This window comes from Mandrillus leucophaeus, unplaced genomic scaffold (genome assembly GCF_000951045.1).
Source record: "Mandrillus leucophaeus isolate KB7577 unplaced genomic scaffold, Mleu.le_1.0 Scaffold1370, whole genome shotgun sequence".
Lineage (NCBI taxonomy): Eukaryota > Metazoa > Chordata > Mammalia > Primates > Cercopithecidae > Mandrillus > Mandrillus leucophaeus.
The window spans coordinates 91,789-106,777 of NW_012101333.1; the positions used below are offsets into that span (position 1 = coordinate 91,789).

General features: G+C 51.0%; 1 protein-coding gene across 1 annotated transcript in view; it reads left to right on the forward strand.

Moving 5' to 3' along the window:
- The window catches only part of LOC105534647 (acetyl-CoA carboxylase 2), a gene marked incomplete at its 5' end in the record, with an annotated part of 94,409 nt that extends 83,051 nt beyond the window's left edge, over window positions 1-11,358 (forward strand). Inside the window, 8 exons of the mRNA XM_011973420.1 lie at window positions 1,403-1,499; window positions 2,111-2,246; window positions 3,614-3,791; window positions 5,470-5,582; window positions 7,345-7,499; window positions 8,196-8,366; window positions 8,475-8,611; window positions 9,361-11,358. Coding sequence (XP_011828810.1) covers window positions 1,403-1,499; window positions 2,111-2,246; window positions 3,614-3,791; window positions 5,470-5,582; window positions 7,345-7,499; window positions 8,196-8,366; window positions 8,475-8,611; window positions 9,361-9,487 — 1,114 coding nt within the window. The remainder of the gene's footprint in view (window positions 1-1,402; window positions 1,500-2,110; window positions 2,247-3,613; window positions 3,792-5,469; window positions 5,583-7,344; window positions 7,500-8,195; window positions 8,367-8,474; window positions 8,612-9,360) is intronic.
- Window positions 11,359-14,989: the final 3,631 nt, after the last annotated feature.

Genomic DNA, 14,989 nt, shown 5'->3' on the forward strand with positions numbered 1-14,989 from the left:
TAGATGAAAATGCTAACAGTATGGTAATGTGGGGTGACTCAAGTTTTTTTTTTTTTTTTTGAACGTTTGTTTTCCTGTCTTTCTAGCATGAATATATGTTACTTATTAACAAAATGAATTCTGGCCAGGTGCAGTGGCTCACCCCTGTAATCCGAGCACTTTGGGAGGCCGAGGCAGGTGGATCACTTGAGGTCAGGAGTTTAGACCAGCCTGGACAACATGGTGAAATCCTGTCTCTACTAAAAATACAAAAATTAGCCGGGTGTGGTGGTGCGCGCCTGTAATTCCAGCTACTCGGGAGGCTGAAGCAGTAGAATTGTTTGAACCCGGGAGGCGGAGGTTGCATTGAGCTGAGATTGCGCCATTGCACTCCAGCCTGGGTGACAGAGCGAGACTCCATCTTCAAAATAAATAAAGTAAAATAAAATAAATTATATTTTTAAAAGCAAAGCAAAAAAAAAATCCATTCCACCTTCCATGTGAAAACACTTTGAAGACTGCTCTGCCCGACCCCTGCCTTGTGGGGTAAATGAGAACCATGTAGTGATGCACAGTTCAGTAGCAAGTAACTGATGTAATGGCATCCCCTGAGCTGAGTCTCTGTCCAGTTCAGCATCGCTCCGCCCTTCCCAAGTGCAACTTGATGTCTAGACCTATGCTGTCCAGTGCAGTAGCTGCTGGCCACATGTGATTCTTTAGTTTCATTATAATTAGTATTATTTCGAGACTGGATCTTGCTCTGTCACCCAGGCTGGAGTGCAGAGGCATGATCACTGCTCACTGCAGCCTTGACCTCCTGGGCTCAAGCAATCCTCCCACCTCAGCCTCCCAAGTAGCTGGGACCACAGGTGTGCACCGCCACACCTAGCCAATTTTTTTATTTTTTGCAGATACAGGGTCTCACTATGTTGTCCAGGCTGGTCTCAAACTCCTGGACTCAAGCAATCCTCCTGCCTCAGACTCCCAAAGTGCTAGGATTACAGGCGTGAGCCACCATGCCCGGCTCCTTCAGTTTAAATTGAACTAAGTCAAAGTGACAGAGGATGACCTGTTCAATTCCTCACACTTGCCACGTTCCACGTGCAGCCCACAGCTCCTGTATTGGACAGTGCAGATGGAGAATGTGGCCCTCGTCACGGAAAGTTCTAGTGGCTCATGCTGCTCCAGGCCCCACACCATCCCAGCCCTCCTCTGATGGTTCTTGCCCCAAAAAGGGCACCAATAGGTCTGCTACCTTTCAAGGCTCTCACCATTTTGGGGCTTTTTCTTTGCCTTCCAATAAAATAATCCGCCAGATTAAAAAGAACATTCTCCTCCACACACCCTCACCCCCACACCCAGAGGTCCCCAAATGCGTCTGGGGTGCTGCCCAGGGTCTGGCTCACCAGTGCTCGTTTTCCAGGCTTGGGGGGATTCCCGTGGGAGTGATTGCTGTGGAGACGCGGACTGTGGAGGTGGTGGTCCCTGCAGACCCTGCCAACCTGGATTCTGAGGCCAAGGTGAGGGGGCCAGGAGCTGTGGCTGCTGGTTCAGCCAGCAGTACTGTCTTGAGAGTGGGTCCTGGGCGTGGGGGTCCCATCCCTGCCCTGCCAGCTCAGGTGGGGAAGCAGGGGACCCAGTGCAGTCCCTGGCCCTGGGGGGGCTCAGTGGCTGTTTCTCTGACACTTTCTCTATGGGTTGCATAAAGGGCTGCACCTTCTTGCTTCTTCCTCAGCAGATGATAAAGGTCCCTAGAAACCCTTCCCGCCTCCTGCCCTGCCCCTGTTGCTGTTTCTGCACTAGGCCAGGGCACAGACTGAGAAGAGCTCAGGAGTCAGAGGGCCAGGTCCCAGGGCCAGCTTTCCCCCAGCTCAGTGTGACCTTGACGAGCTCGGCACCCCTCAGAGCCTGGAAATGAGGGCCACGGGGACCTTGCTGGGCTGCAATGGGAGGGTCAAGCCTGGTCCTGAGCCGAGGAGATGGGGCTTCTATCCTTCTGAACCCTGGCTCTGGTGCTGGGGCCAGCACAGATCAGATCGCCTGCTATCCAGGGCGAGGCTGCGGCAGCCGTCCCTGTGTCCTGGGCTGCTGTTGCGCAGAGGCATCTGATCCCCACAGCTCTGTGTTCCAGATAATTCAGCAGGCGGGGCAGGTGTGGTTCCCAGACTCAGCCTACAAAACTGCCCAGGCCATCAAGGACTTCAACCGGGAGAAGTTGCCCCTGATGATCTTTGCCAACTGGAGGGGGTTCTCCGGTGGCATGAAAGGTAAGCCCCTCCCTGCCTGTGGTTACCCCAAAGCCTTGGGGTCAGCACCCAGGACAGCACCCTCTGGGTGGTGACGCTCATGTCCTAGTCTGTGCCCATCATCATCTTAGCTATGTCTCCCAACAACCCTGAGGACAAAAGACTGTTCAGGTGCCCCACCACCCCGCTTTAAAGATGAGGAACTGCTGGGCACAGTGGCAGGCACCTGTAATCCCGGTGCTTTGGGAGGCCAAAGCAGAAGGATCATTTGAGGCCAGGAGTTTGAGACCAGCCTGAGCAGTATAGCAAGACCCTGTCTCTACAAAAAATAAAATAAATGTTTAAAAAATTAGCTGGGCGTAGTGGCGCATGCCTATTGTCCCAGCTATTTGGGAGGCTGAGGTGGGAGGATTGCTTGAGCCCAGGAGGTTGAGGCTGCACTCCAGCCTGGATAACAGAGTGAGACCCCCATCTCAAAAAAAAAAAAAAAAAAATGTGGAACTGAGGGTTGGAGGCAAAGTGTGACTTTCTAGAGGTCACACCATGAGGTCCAGCCTCATGACTGGGGCAGCCCCAGGAGCTGTCCGGTGACCTGGGCAGGCACCTCTCCATTTGGCAAGGTGAGGAGGATGTTTGTCCGCCCTTCCCTCTGCAGAAAGCGGCTCTGAGCCTCATGTGACCTTACAATTGTGTGAGGACTTTTTAAGCCACCAAGCATGTTTTGGGAGACAGTGGCTGTTAGACCACTGGGGTGTTGAGGACAGAGCTGGATGGGAGGCAGGCAGACCTGCTGTGAGTCCTTGTTAGCTGGGAGACATCACTGAGCCTCAGTTTCCCTCCTTTGTAAAAGGGGGTTAAGAACAGGACCAACCTCAGAGGGCTGAGGTAAAGGTCTGATGAGCTAATTGCTGGCATGCAGTGTGATTGTCAGTGCTGTTATTACTGCATTCTTGTTTTCATGCAGGGTGCCTGGGGACCTGGAGAAATGTGTCTTGGTGGGAAATAAGGGCCATGTTGCCTGTGCACATTGGGGAAGGATCAGTGTGACTGTTAGCGAGGGTTTTCTTTGCTGGAAATGGTGGAGCAGGGCGGGGACAGTCACGGGTGAGGGCATCTCAATTCCAGTTGGAAAGAATCCTAGAGATTGGTTTCTCCCTGTGCCTTCACAGATAAGGTCACTGAGGCCCATACTGGGTGAATGACCTGTTCAAGGTCACACGGCCACTTAGAGAGCAATCAGTGCTCCCGACTCCCAGCCCAGTGCTCTCCAAGCCTCCTAGCTGAGCTTGCTCTCTCAGGACCCCCAGGACAACTAGGGCAGTGGGTTTCGTGTGTGGATGAGTGAGGGCCCTGAAATTGCCAAACTGGGAGGCTGCTTTGCTTTTCAGACATGTATGACCAGGTGCTGAAGTTTGGAGCCTACATCGTGGATGGCCTCAGACAATACAAACAGCCCATCCTGATCTATATCCCACCCTATGCGGAGCTCCGGGGAGGCTCCTGGGTGGTCATAGATGCCACCATCAACCCGCTGTGCATAGAAATGTATGCAGACAAAGAGAGCAGGTGGGTGTGTTGCCTTTAGCCTGGCTTAGCCTTTTCTTGTTCTCCCAGCCTTGAGAACCCATGACCTTGGGGGATCATGGAGGGGTGCAGTGGCTGGAACCTGTGGGTGGTGGAGGAATGTTGTCTCTTCTTTCATGGTTTATACTCCTCCTTCCCAAGGAAGTTTGCAATCAAAAAATAAAAAGGAAAGACCGAAAGCACTTGAGCTCCCTGGCAGCCAGGATGAAAAGGGAAATATGATGAGCCATGTATCTCTCATTAGACTGAGCTTCTCCCAAAGCTATGAGTTCCTATAGGAAATGTTTTATTCAGTTTTCAATCCCAGGGTCTAGCACAGTGCCTAACTCCTGGTAGGTGGTCAGAAAATACTGGCTAAACAAATGACTGAATGAATATCTGCATGAGAGGATACTGGTTCTTTGCAGGAGAGTTAACCTCCTTGGCACTTTCCTTAGGAGGAATTTATTAGAGATTCTTACAGAAAGGATCATGACAATAATGTTCACAGCACAGTGACTGATGACTTTGAAGTGAAAACTACATGCTATACAGGATGTAAAGGCCTCAATAGTCATTCTGCTCCAAATAGAGGCACAGCATTCCTGTGTTCACTCCCTCATTCATTTGTTAATTCTGCTAGACATTATGATATGGTGGCAGATGGGCCAAGCTTGTCCTGCATTCAGGGCACTTAGACCCTTGTCAGGGACTGCTGAGGTCAGTCCTCCAGGAAGACTCAGGATACTGAGCAGCACTTGAATGGAGTCATTGCTAACTTTGCATGCTGGCCACCAGGAAGCTCAAAGCTACCGATAGTATTCTTCAGGGCTTCTAAGCTGTCAAAAGCAAAAAGCGGCAGGGGGAGAATGAGGGGTAAATAAAAATATTGGAAATGAGGCCAGGTGTGGTGGCTCACGCCTGTAATCTCAGCACTTTGGGAGACTGAGGTGGGTAGATCACTTGAGGCCAGGAGTTCAAGACCAGCCTGGCCAACACAATGAAACCCCGTCTCTACTAAAAATACAAGAATTAGCTGGGCATGGTGGTATGCACCTGTAATCCCAGCTACTCGGGGGGCTGAGGCAGGAGAATCACTTGAACCCGGGAGGCAGAGATTACAGTGAACCGAGATAGTGCCACTGCACTCCAGCCTGGGTGACAGAGTGAGACCCTGTCTAAAACAAAACAAAACAACAACAACAAAAAAAAAAAAAAAAGAAAAGAAAAAATGTATGTTGGAAATGGAAGGACAGCTCACACAAGACCACGCTGGGCTCTCAAGGTGCTTTTGTGAGATTTAAAGTGATCAGAAACAGTGCCCCACCTCTAGGAGAACAGAAATTAGCAAAGTTAGAGAGGACTGTGGCTGGAGAGCAGGAGGGTTATGCTGCCATGGAAAAAGTCATACACTCTTAGACCCGAAAGGGGCCTTCCAGAGTTCAGAAAGCATTATTTTAAACAGTTGGCTCAGTCTTTACATCTGTGGGTAAAGATGCGGAGGCCCAGAGAGGGAAAGTGACTCGCCCAAGGGCACACAGCATGTGTAGGGGTAAAAGAGCTGAGAACTGACCCCCAGATCTTCTGGCTCTCTTCCCTCCGGCTCCCCCAACATCCATTAGCCGTTGCTTGCTGGGCAATGCCTCATATACCCCCATCCCTCTGCCTCTTCTCTTTTAAGGGGGGGTGTTCTGGAGCCAGAGGGGACAGTGGAGATTAAGTTCCGAAAGAAAGATCTGATAAAGTCCATGAGAAGGATCGATCCAGCTTACAAGAAGCTCATGGAACAGCTAGGTAAGGGGGTCCCAAAGGCTTCACCTCTCAGAGGTCGAGAGAAGCCCCAGCCAGTCCCATTGCTGGGGGTTTCTAGGATGTTAAAAATAAAATGAAGAAATATCAAAATACAGCTATAATAACTGTGAGGTTTTTAAAGATATTCACATTTATCTTTGTTTTGTTTTGTTTTGTTTTTTTGAGATGAGGTCTGGCTCTATTGCCTAGGCTGGAGTGCAGGGTGCAATCTCAACTCACTGCAACCTCTGTCTTCTGGGCTTAAGCCACCCTCCCATCTCAGCCTGAGTAGCTGGGACTACAGGTACGCACCACCATGCCCAGCTAATTTTTGTATTTTTGTAGATAAGGGGTTTCGCCATGTTGCCCAGGCTGCTCTCAAACTTCTGGGCTCAAGCGATCCACCTGCCTCAGCATCCCAAAATGCTGGGATTACAGGCATGAGCCACCATGACTGGAGGACATTCACATTTCTAAATCAACCTTTTTAACATTAAATATCTATCTATATAGATAGATATATAATGCCATCGTGAATTTATGTCTCAGAATACACAAAAGATAGCAATTGAAGTATTTGGGGCTGATGGGGAATATCAGAATTTTGGTGGCAAAATGTTCCTTTAGAATTCCCAATCAGACATAAGATATTTTACTAACTTTGTTTGAATGACAGCTTTGTTTCACTTGTCATCTTTAGACATAATTCTCTTTATGTATTTATTTGTTTATTTTTGAGACAGAGTCTTGCTCTGTCGCCCAGGTGCAGTGGTGCAATCTCAGCTCACTGCAACCTTTGCCTCCCGGGTTCAAGCAATTCTCATGCCTCGGGCTCTCAAGTAGCTGGAATTACAGGTGTGTGCCACCACACCTGGCTGATTTTTGTGTTTTTAGTAGAGATGGGGTTTCACCATGTTGGCCAGGCTGGTCTCGAACTCCTGGCCTCAAGTGATTTGCCTGCCTCAGCCTCCCAAAGTGCTGGGATTTCAGGCATGAGCCACCAGGTCTGGCCACAAGATGTAATTCTCTTTAAATATCCATTTTATGTGTCAGTGTCTTGTGCTATTCACAAGATTAATTACAGTGTGTGCATGTAATTTCTTTGGTTGGTATCAGGGTAATGCTGCTCTCATAGAATGAGTTGAAGTGTTCGCTCCTATTTTCTGAGTTTGTGCAGAATTGACATTATTTCTTTGTTTTTGATAGAGGTTTTTACCTATAAGTTCAACTTCTTTGTTATATATAGGACTATTTGTGTTATCTATTTCCTCCTAGGTGAACTTTGGTGGTTCGTGTGTGTCAAGGAATTTGTGTATTTCATCTTAAGTTGTCAATTTGGCATAGAGTTGCTTATAATATTCCCTTATAATATTTTACAATATGTACTAAAAATAGTAATTGATGTAGTATTCTGCAAGCACAGTAGGTCTGATGGAAGGGGAAAATGTAGAGTTGCATGTTGAATGCTGTCTTGCAATTGTGAGTGCATTTCTGAGACTGTACTAGCTATTTGATCTGAGACAAAGGGGGCCATCAAGATGGGCCTTGGGTGGGGGTGAGGCCAGTGGACTCTGGGGGACCTAGGGGGTTGAGAGCAGCCTGTGTAGCAGCAGGGGTAATATCAGAGTTAAAGCTCAGACCTCTCATGAGGCAAGGCCTGTCCTGCAAATCCTGATTTGTGCCTTCAAAAAAAAAAAAAAAAATCTCCACCCCACCACATATGGCCACCTTCCGTGACTTGACTGGCCTTTCTGCTGACCTGCAGGGGAACCTGATCTCTCAGACAAGGACCGCAAGGACCTGGAGGGCCGGCTGAAGGCTCGCGAGGACCTGCTGCTCCCCATCTACCACCAGGTGGCGGTGCAGTTCGCCGACTTCCACGACACGCCCGGCCGGATGCTGGAGAAGGGCGTCATATCTGTGAGAGCCAGGGCTGCCGTGTGGGGTGCAAAGAAAAGAGCCTACCCTGTTTTCCAAAACGTGGAGGACATTTGGGCTCGGGGGTGCTTGGGATGGGTCAAATGCTGCAGGTGGGAGTCACCTGGGAGCTTTAAAATAATCCCGATCCCCAGATGGCACTGCAGACCAATGAAATCCAAACACCTGGACAGGAGCCTGGCAGTCATGATTTTTAAAATCCCCAAGAGATTCTAATAAGCAACAAAGTCTGATGGCTCGGTCAGTTTGGACCTGGACCAGGGGTAGAAATCATTGTTCCTGTCCAGCATTCACCCCGCCCCTCACTATTGCAAGGACATCCCACAGTCACCTCCTACCCATGTCCATTACTCACTGGTTCTCTTGCTGCATTGTTCTCCCTCCCAACTGGCTCATGCCTCACACAAGCCTGTGTTTGTGTCAGTTGAGGTAGAGGTGGGTGCTGGGTTTTTATGGGGGACACTTTTTCACCTATGGCCCATCTGGAGTCCTGGTGATGTCCTGGCTCTGAGCAGGTGCCTTCCCCTCCCTGAGCCTCAGCTTGCTTGCCTGGGATGTTTTGGGAATGATCTCAGAGCCTGGGCCCAGTCCCGGGCAGCCACTGTCATGGGTGTGGTCAGAGCCAGCAGCCCATCTCCTCCTTCCCTTTCTGGGGATTCAAGGCTGGCTCCTCCGCAGGACATCCTGGAGTGGAAGACCGCGCGCACCTTCCTGTATTGGCGTCTGCGCCGCCTCCTCCTGGAGGACCAGGTCAAGCAGGAGATCCTGCGGGCCAGCGGGGAGCTGAGTCACGTGCACATCCAGTCCATGCTGCGCCGCTGGTTCGTGGAGACGGAGGGGGCTGTCAAGGTGGGCCTGGCGTGAGAACGAGGCCGGTGGGCACAGAGGGTGCTGGGGGCTGAGGCAGCCAGCCCACAGCTGGGTACCTCTCTGAGGCATCCTCTGCCCCCTCCCCAGGCCTACCTGTGGGACAACAACCAGGTGGTTGTGCAGTGGCTAGAACAGCACTGGCAGGTGGAGGACGGCCCGCGCTCCGCCATCCGTGAGAACATCACGTACCTGAAGCACGACTCTGTCCTCAAGACCATCCGAGGGTGAGTGGCCGCCACACCTGCTTCCCAGGCTCCTGGCAAGGACCCGAGCCAGCATTGACCCCCAGCTGCCCACTCCTAGGCAGCCACTTGAACCCGCCACACTGTGCAGTCCCAGGGCCTCAGGGCCAGGGTTGTGTGCTGAAAGCCACAGTCTGGGGTTGGGCCCCCACCCGACCCCCAGTAAAGAGACCATACTCCCCAGTGCCCGGTCTCCCAGCCCGGTGGCCGGGGTGGGGCAGAGAGCCCAGGGGTGCTATGAAGACAGTGTGAGACCCTTCCAACTCATGACCCTTGCTGGAATATGGACTTATCCAAAGTCACAGCTTGAGCAGGGTTAGTCACAGAACCCACATTTGGAACCGCTAACCTTCAGGCTGCTGGCTTCCACGCCAGTGTTGGCCTTTCCACAGCGTCCCCTCCCCCAATTGCCATGCAGTCCCCCTGTGAAGGAGGGAGTCCAGCACAGGGGACCCCATTTTGGGGATGAAGCTGAGACTCAGGGCAGTGTCTTGTCTCAGGTCATGTGACACAGCAGTGACCAGTAGGGACAGTGGTGCCTCAAGACATTCTGATCTTTAGGTCACAGCCCTCCTGCTGCACAGGACCATCGCCCCCTTGGGGACCACAGCAGGAAGGGACTTGGGAGCTCTGGGTTCTGGGGTGTGGCCCCACACAAGGAGTCTGCCATCCTAGGGGCCACTGAAAAAGTGGCTGGAGTGACCCCAGCCCTCCTCTCACCTCCCTCACAGCCTGGTTCAAGAAAACCCCGAGGTGGCCGTGGACTGTGTGATACACCTGAGCCAGCACATCAGCCCAGCTGAGCGGGCACAGGTCATTCACCTGCTGTCTACCATGGACAGCCCGGCCTCCACCTGACCCCGGCCCGCCCAGCCATTCCCGGGACCACAGCAAGAGGAACCACCCACGCCCACCATCGGTACACCCTCAGCAGACCTTGAAGACTTGCTTTTAAAAAAAGAAAATCCTGGGCACTTCTGCAGGGCTGCCGGTTCCGAGCTGACACCTGTCTCAATAAAAGGCCCAGGAGTGCCTCTCCCAACAGAAACAACCTCCTCTGCATAGCTGGGAAGTTTCTTTTGTTTTGTCTCTGAAGACAGCATTTTTATTGCATCACTAAATCTAATCAAGCTAGAACATCCCTGTTTCCTTTTGCAAAACAGTGCCTGGCCTGTGGGATCCAGGCGTTCTTCAGGCTTCTTGGATATCATATCATGAAATCTTATTTTTTTACTCTGAGACCAGCACTAGATGTAAGCATCTCATATATTTCAGCCAAATAAATGGGCCAAGGAAAAAAATATATATATAGACAGGACTAGAGAAAAACCTATTTTTGTAATGATGTTTCTTTGGATACTGTCTAGTCACCCAGGAAAATGTATGGATGAAATTTTTTTTTTTTTGAAACAGAGTCTCACTCTGTCACCTAGGCTGGAATGGGGTAGCATGATCTCACTGCAACCTCCATCTCCCAGGTTCAAGCTGTTCTCCTGTCTCAGCCTCCTAGATAGCTGAGATTACAGGTGCCCGTCACCATGTCCAGCTAATTCTTGTATTTTTAGTAGAGACACAGTTTCACCATGTTGGTCAGGCTGGTCTTGAACTCTTGACTTCAGGTAATCCACCCACCTTGGCCCCCCAAAGTGCTGGGATTACAGGCGTGAGCCACCATCTTTGGCCAGATGATTTTTTATTGCAAGAATGAAATGGCATTTTGTTCCCCAAATGGCCCTAGTGAATCACTAGGAGGGCTCCACTGGTAGGCCATGTTTAGCACTGGTTGCCAGGGATTCTCTTTTTGAGAGAGGGAAAGCAAAATGAATGGAAGTGCCCGGCCAGAGGTTTCAGGGCTTCTGGAGGATCCTCTCGCATAGCTCGAGGTCCTCTGCCTGCCTCTTCCCTCCAAGGAAAATGAGGACCGCCCCTTTCCCCTGCAGGACTGGCCCCCAGCCTGTGCAGGCACCCTTCTCTTGCCCAAGTGGGGAGCACAGAGGCGGAGAGGAATCCCTTGCCACACCCATGGCCCAGCTTGCTCACAAGTATCACGTCTATGACGGTCACCACTGCTCCCTTGGAGGGCCACTTGAGTCACTGTTGCTCCCTTGCCTGCTGGCTTGATGAGCACAGATGGTGGGATCTGACCGAGGGGCAGAGCTGTCGGTGACTAAGGGCTGGACTGTGGTGACCATACCGATTTGCTCAGGGAGGATGTTGCAATGCATCCAGCAGCTCCTGGCTCTGCAGGCGGCACAGCCCGGGGCCCTGCAATCCTCTGGTTTCTCCCATTGGGGTGGAGTGGGGGGGAGTGGAGGGGGTTGGCCACAACCCCCTGCTGTGATGGGCGGTTTGTCCGAGGATGCTGAATATGATGCCTGGTCAATGTGGAAGCCCATGAAGTCACCCAGGGAAGCCTCCAAAAGCTGGGATGCTTGAGGGTATCCAAGTTGAAAAAGACAAAATCTGACCATTAGCCAGTGACGGCCCTGGCAAATGAAGGTGTGGTGGGGCAGTGAGGGATGGGAGAAGGTGAATTATTCCTTATTCCACCCCGAGGTTTGCTGGGGTGAGGGGAAGAATCGATGCTGCTTTGGGAACTGAAGGTTTTTCTGTTGGGAAGGCCCTCTTGGTTTTGGAGAGAAAGGCACGTTATGAATAGCTGCTACCCTGGAACGGTGGGCAGAGAGCCTGCCAGGAAATGTGCAGAATAAACTATTTTTTGAAGGAAACACTTTGGCCTTGACTTTATTGTCTGGACTGGAGAAGGCAGGTGGCCTCCTCCAAAGGTAGGTGTTCACCTTTGTACCCTCCATTCCTGACACCACAGCTGAGACTTTGAGTGAGTTCCCATCACAGGGGCAGACAGGGATGCAGTGAAGGGAGCTGAAGGCTGGACTGAATTGGACAAAGTCATCCCTTTTTGAAAGCATTAGGGAAAAAATGTTTTAGAAAAATACATGCAAGCCTAGTCAATGCCACAGGCAAAAAGGGAGCTTCTCTGGAAGAAGGGGGCGGGGGGTTGGCCCAGGCACTTCACATGTGGGTTCCATTCCTTTCCACCACCGTGATCCACCCCTGCTGTGCAGATGAGGAAGCTGAGGCACAGAGAGGTGAAGGCATTTGTCCATGGTTCCGCAGGGACGGAATAAGTCGGCTTGGCTCCAGAACCCAGCCCTTTCCTTTTATGACCTAGGTCCTTGGTGGGCAGGTTTAAGCCACACTTAGGAGTTGGTTGTACATGGACCAAAACTGCGGAAGCAGCCCCCACCGCAGCTTCTCAGCACACAGAGACTATTCCGTTTTTCTCCAAAATACAGAACAACAACTGTTACTTTGATTCTGCCTGACACCTTTTCCAGGCATTTCCCCCTCACCAGGGATGGGCCAATGAGAGTTCTCCATTCCCCCTGACAGTGACTGATGCAGGTATGGGCGTGTGTCCTCAGTAGGGCTGATCAGAATTCTGTAGGAATGGCTGACAATGCTGATGTGGAGAGGACCTAGCAATGCAGGGGAAAGCCAAGCCCAGAGATAGAGGGGGAGACCCAGTCCTGTTGCTGGTACTTGGATGCCTGGATCAAGCCATGCCTGAAGTCAGTAGCCCAGTCCCAGGAACCTATCCATGGTTTTTCTTTGTTTATTTGTTTTAATGCTTGCACTAGTTTGAGTTGGAGCTCTATCCTTAGCCCCAGAGATGGCCCAGTTCGCCCAGAAGACAGCAGTTTATTTCCACTCACAGCAGCACCTAATGGTGGTCTGCATCAGCAGACCCTCCAGGCAGGGAGGTGAGGAGCTGAGAACAAGCTGAAATGCAACCCTCTGGGATGTGGAGAAAGAAGCTCTGATTTGATTTTGCATCCTGAAGACTACGGGCCAATTGTTCGTTTTCATCTGGATTTGAAACCCGGACACAAGCTGCCATCTGCCGCTAAGGATGCTGGAGTTTACTCTGTGGACATCAGCTGAAAGTGCTTTTCCTGACAAGGCTTTTCTCCCTTGGAGGACTTAGTGTGGCTAGTCACAAGGGCAAGGGAGAAAGGATCAGACCACTGAGTATGGACAGAGGTCGTGCTGGGCAGGTTGGGTGCTAACTGAACACTCCCCACGATGGCCACTGGTCACGTGCCAGTTTCTGGCCTCCTTCCACACAATCCTCATGTGACTCTTGGAGGTGGTTGCTACATACACTCAATCCTCATTTTTTTTTTTTTTATGAGACAGAGTCTCGCTCTGTTGCCCAGGCTGGAGTCCATTGATGTGATTTCAGCTCACTGCAGCCTCAACCTCCTGGGCACAAATGATCCTCCCACCTCAGCCTCCCGAGTATCTGGGACTACAGGCATGCACCACCATGTCCAGCTAACTCCTTCAGTTTTTGTAGAGACGGGGTCTAGCTATGTCGTCCAGGCTGGTCTCAAACTCTTGGCCTCAAGTGATCCTCCCACCTCAGCATCCTAGAGTGCTAGAATTACAGGTGTGAGCCACTATACCCAGCCTCTATCCTCATTTTTATAGACGAGAAAATCCAGGCTCAGAGATGAGCCAACTTCTCCAAGTGCACATAGCTGGTAAAAGGAGGGGCCAGGCCAGGAACCCAGGCTGGCCTAGACCCAGTCCCCCTGGGCTTAATGCCTTTCCGTAAGTCCTGAACCTTTGCAAGGGTTAGATCCCAAAACATGAGAGCATCCTGTAGACCAAGCTCCACTCCTCCTGCCTCCCTGGCTTCCTGGCTAATGCAGCCAACGCCATCATTCAGATCCTCATCAAAAACCTCATGCTCTTCATGCCAAGAGCCCACACGAGGGTGGGCTGCCCTCTTTCCTGATTGGCAGATTTTGCGGCCCTTGATTGGCAGATTCTGTAGCCCCTAAACCACTCAGAGGAACCTCACATTTCTGCATGCACAGTGGGCTCCTCCACATCACAAATGTAAATGTGGGCTGGGTTATCCCCATTTCTACTCCTTTCTTTGGCCTCCTCAATCTCTTATTTTATTTATTATCTTACTATTTTGCCTTCATCTGCTCCAAAAGTCAGTTGGCCTTTTTTTCTCAGGGTCATTCTTTTCCCCTAACATTTTATTATGAAAATTTCCAAATGCCAAAAAGTCAAAATATTTCATAGCACTCACTCTAACCCACCATCTCGATGCCACCGTTGACATCTGACTGTGCTTGTACCTTCTTTAACACCGCTCTCTCCATCTGTCCATCTCTCCTTTATCTGTGAATGCATGCTATTATTTTGTCACATTTCAGAGTAAATTGCAGACATTAATACATTTCTCCAGAGTTATTTTTGCATTTCAAAACCAGTTGTTTGTTTTGTAAATCACTTCCTGAGCTTTTCTGCAGCTGAGAGCACATCCAGATCAACAGAGCTAGGTTGAAATGAAGCAGCCAGTTGTGTGGCCAAAGAGGGAACCCCAGTTCTCACAATGCACACAGCCCCAGAAAAATGCTTTTGTCCACTATTTTATGAGCATGTGCCACAGGCCGAGCACTGTGACAGGGCACCGCCACGAGCAAGGCAACCCACTCCTGCCCTTGGGGACTGGTATCCTGGGGTTCCCAACAGGTAGAAATTGCAAGTGGCTAACCATAAGGAGATGTTTAGGGTCACAACTAGTCAAAACAGTGACTGTTAAATCCAGAAATATCCAGGGTCCACCTTCAGAGTCCCTGTGACAGGAACATGAGAAGGGAACAAGGACCATCCACACAGGCCGCAGAAAGGTTCTGAATGACCACCATGCACAGCAAAGCCTCCCTATGGCTTCTGCTAACTCAACCAGTGTGGACCAACCCACCCTCTTCTGGGCACTGGCTATGCAGCTGATGCACCGAGCCACGCTGCTTGACGTCTGGAGAGATCTGCCCAAAATGCCACTTCCCTGTACTAAGTGCCCTTGGGACAGAAGTATCACTCAGTCCTATAAGGCATGGCATGAGTCTTGGGGCCCAACTTCAGCTATGCGAGAGCATCCTGTTACTACCACGAACCAGCCTGTCTAAACTGTCAGTTCACCTCCAGGTGAGCACTGGCTGTTTCTCCTGGGGAACCTCTTCCCCCTTGGCCTTTGTCTGGCTGACTCCTACTCATCCCTCAACACCCAACTCAAATGGCACTTCCCCCAGGCAGCCTTCTTTGACCACCTCTCCCATGGGTTGGGAGCCCTCCTCTGTGCTCTGACAGCCCCTGTTCTCTCTCTTTTGTGCAACATATATGAAACAGATTTCTAACTAAAACACACAGCTAGGGATCCCTAGGTGTTTCTGGTTGCTGAACCAGGGCTGGATTTTGGAGAATAGTCTGCTGATAGAGAGGTGGTCCTCTCCTGGAAGGTGAGGTGAGAGGATG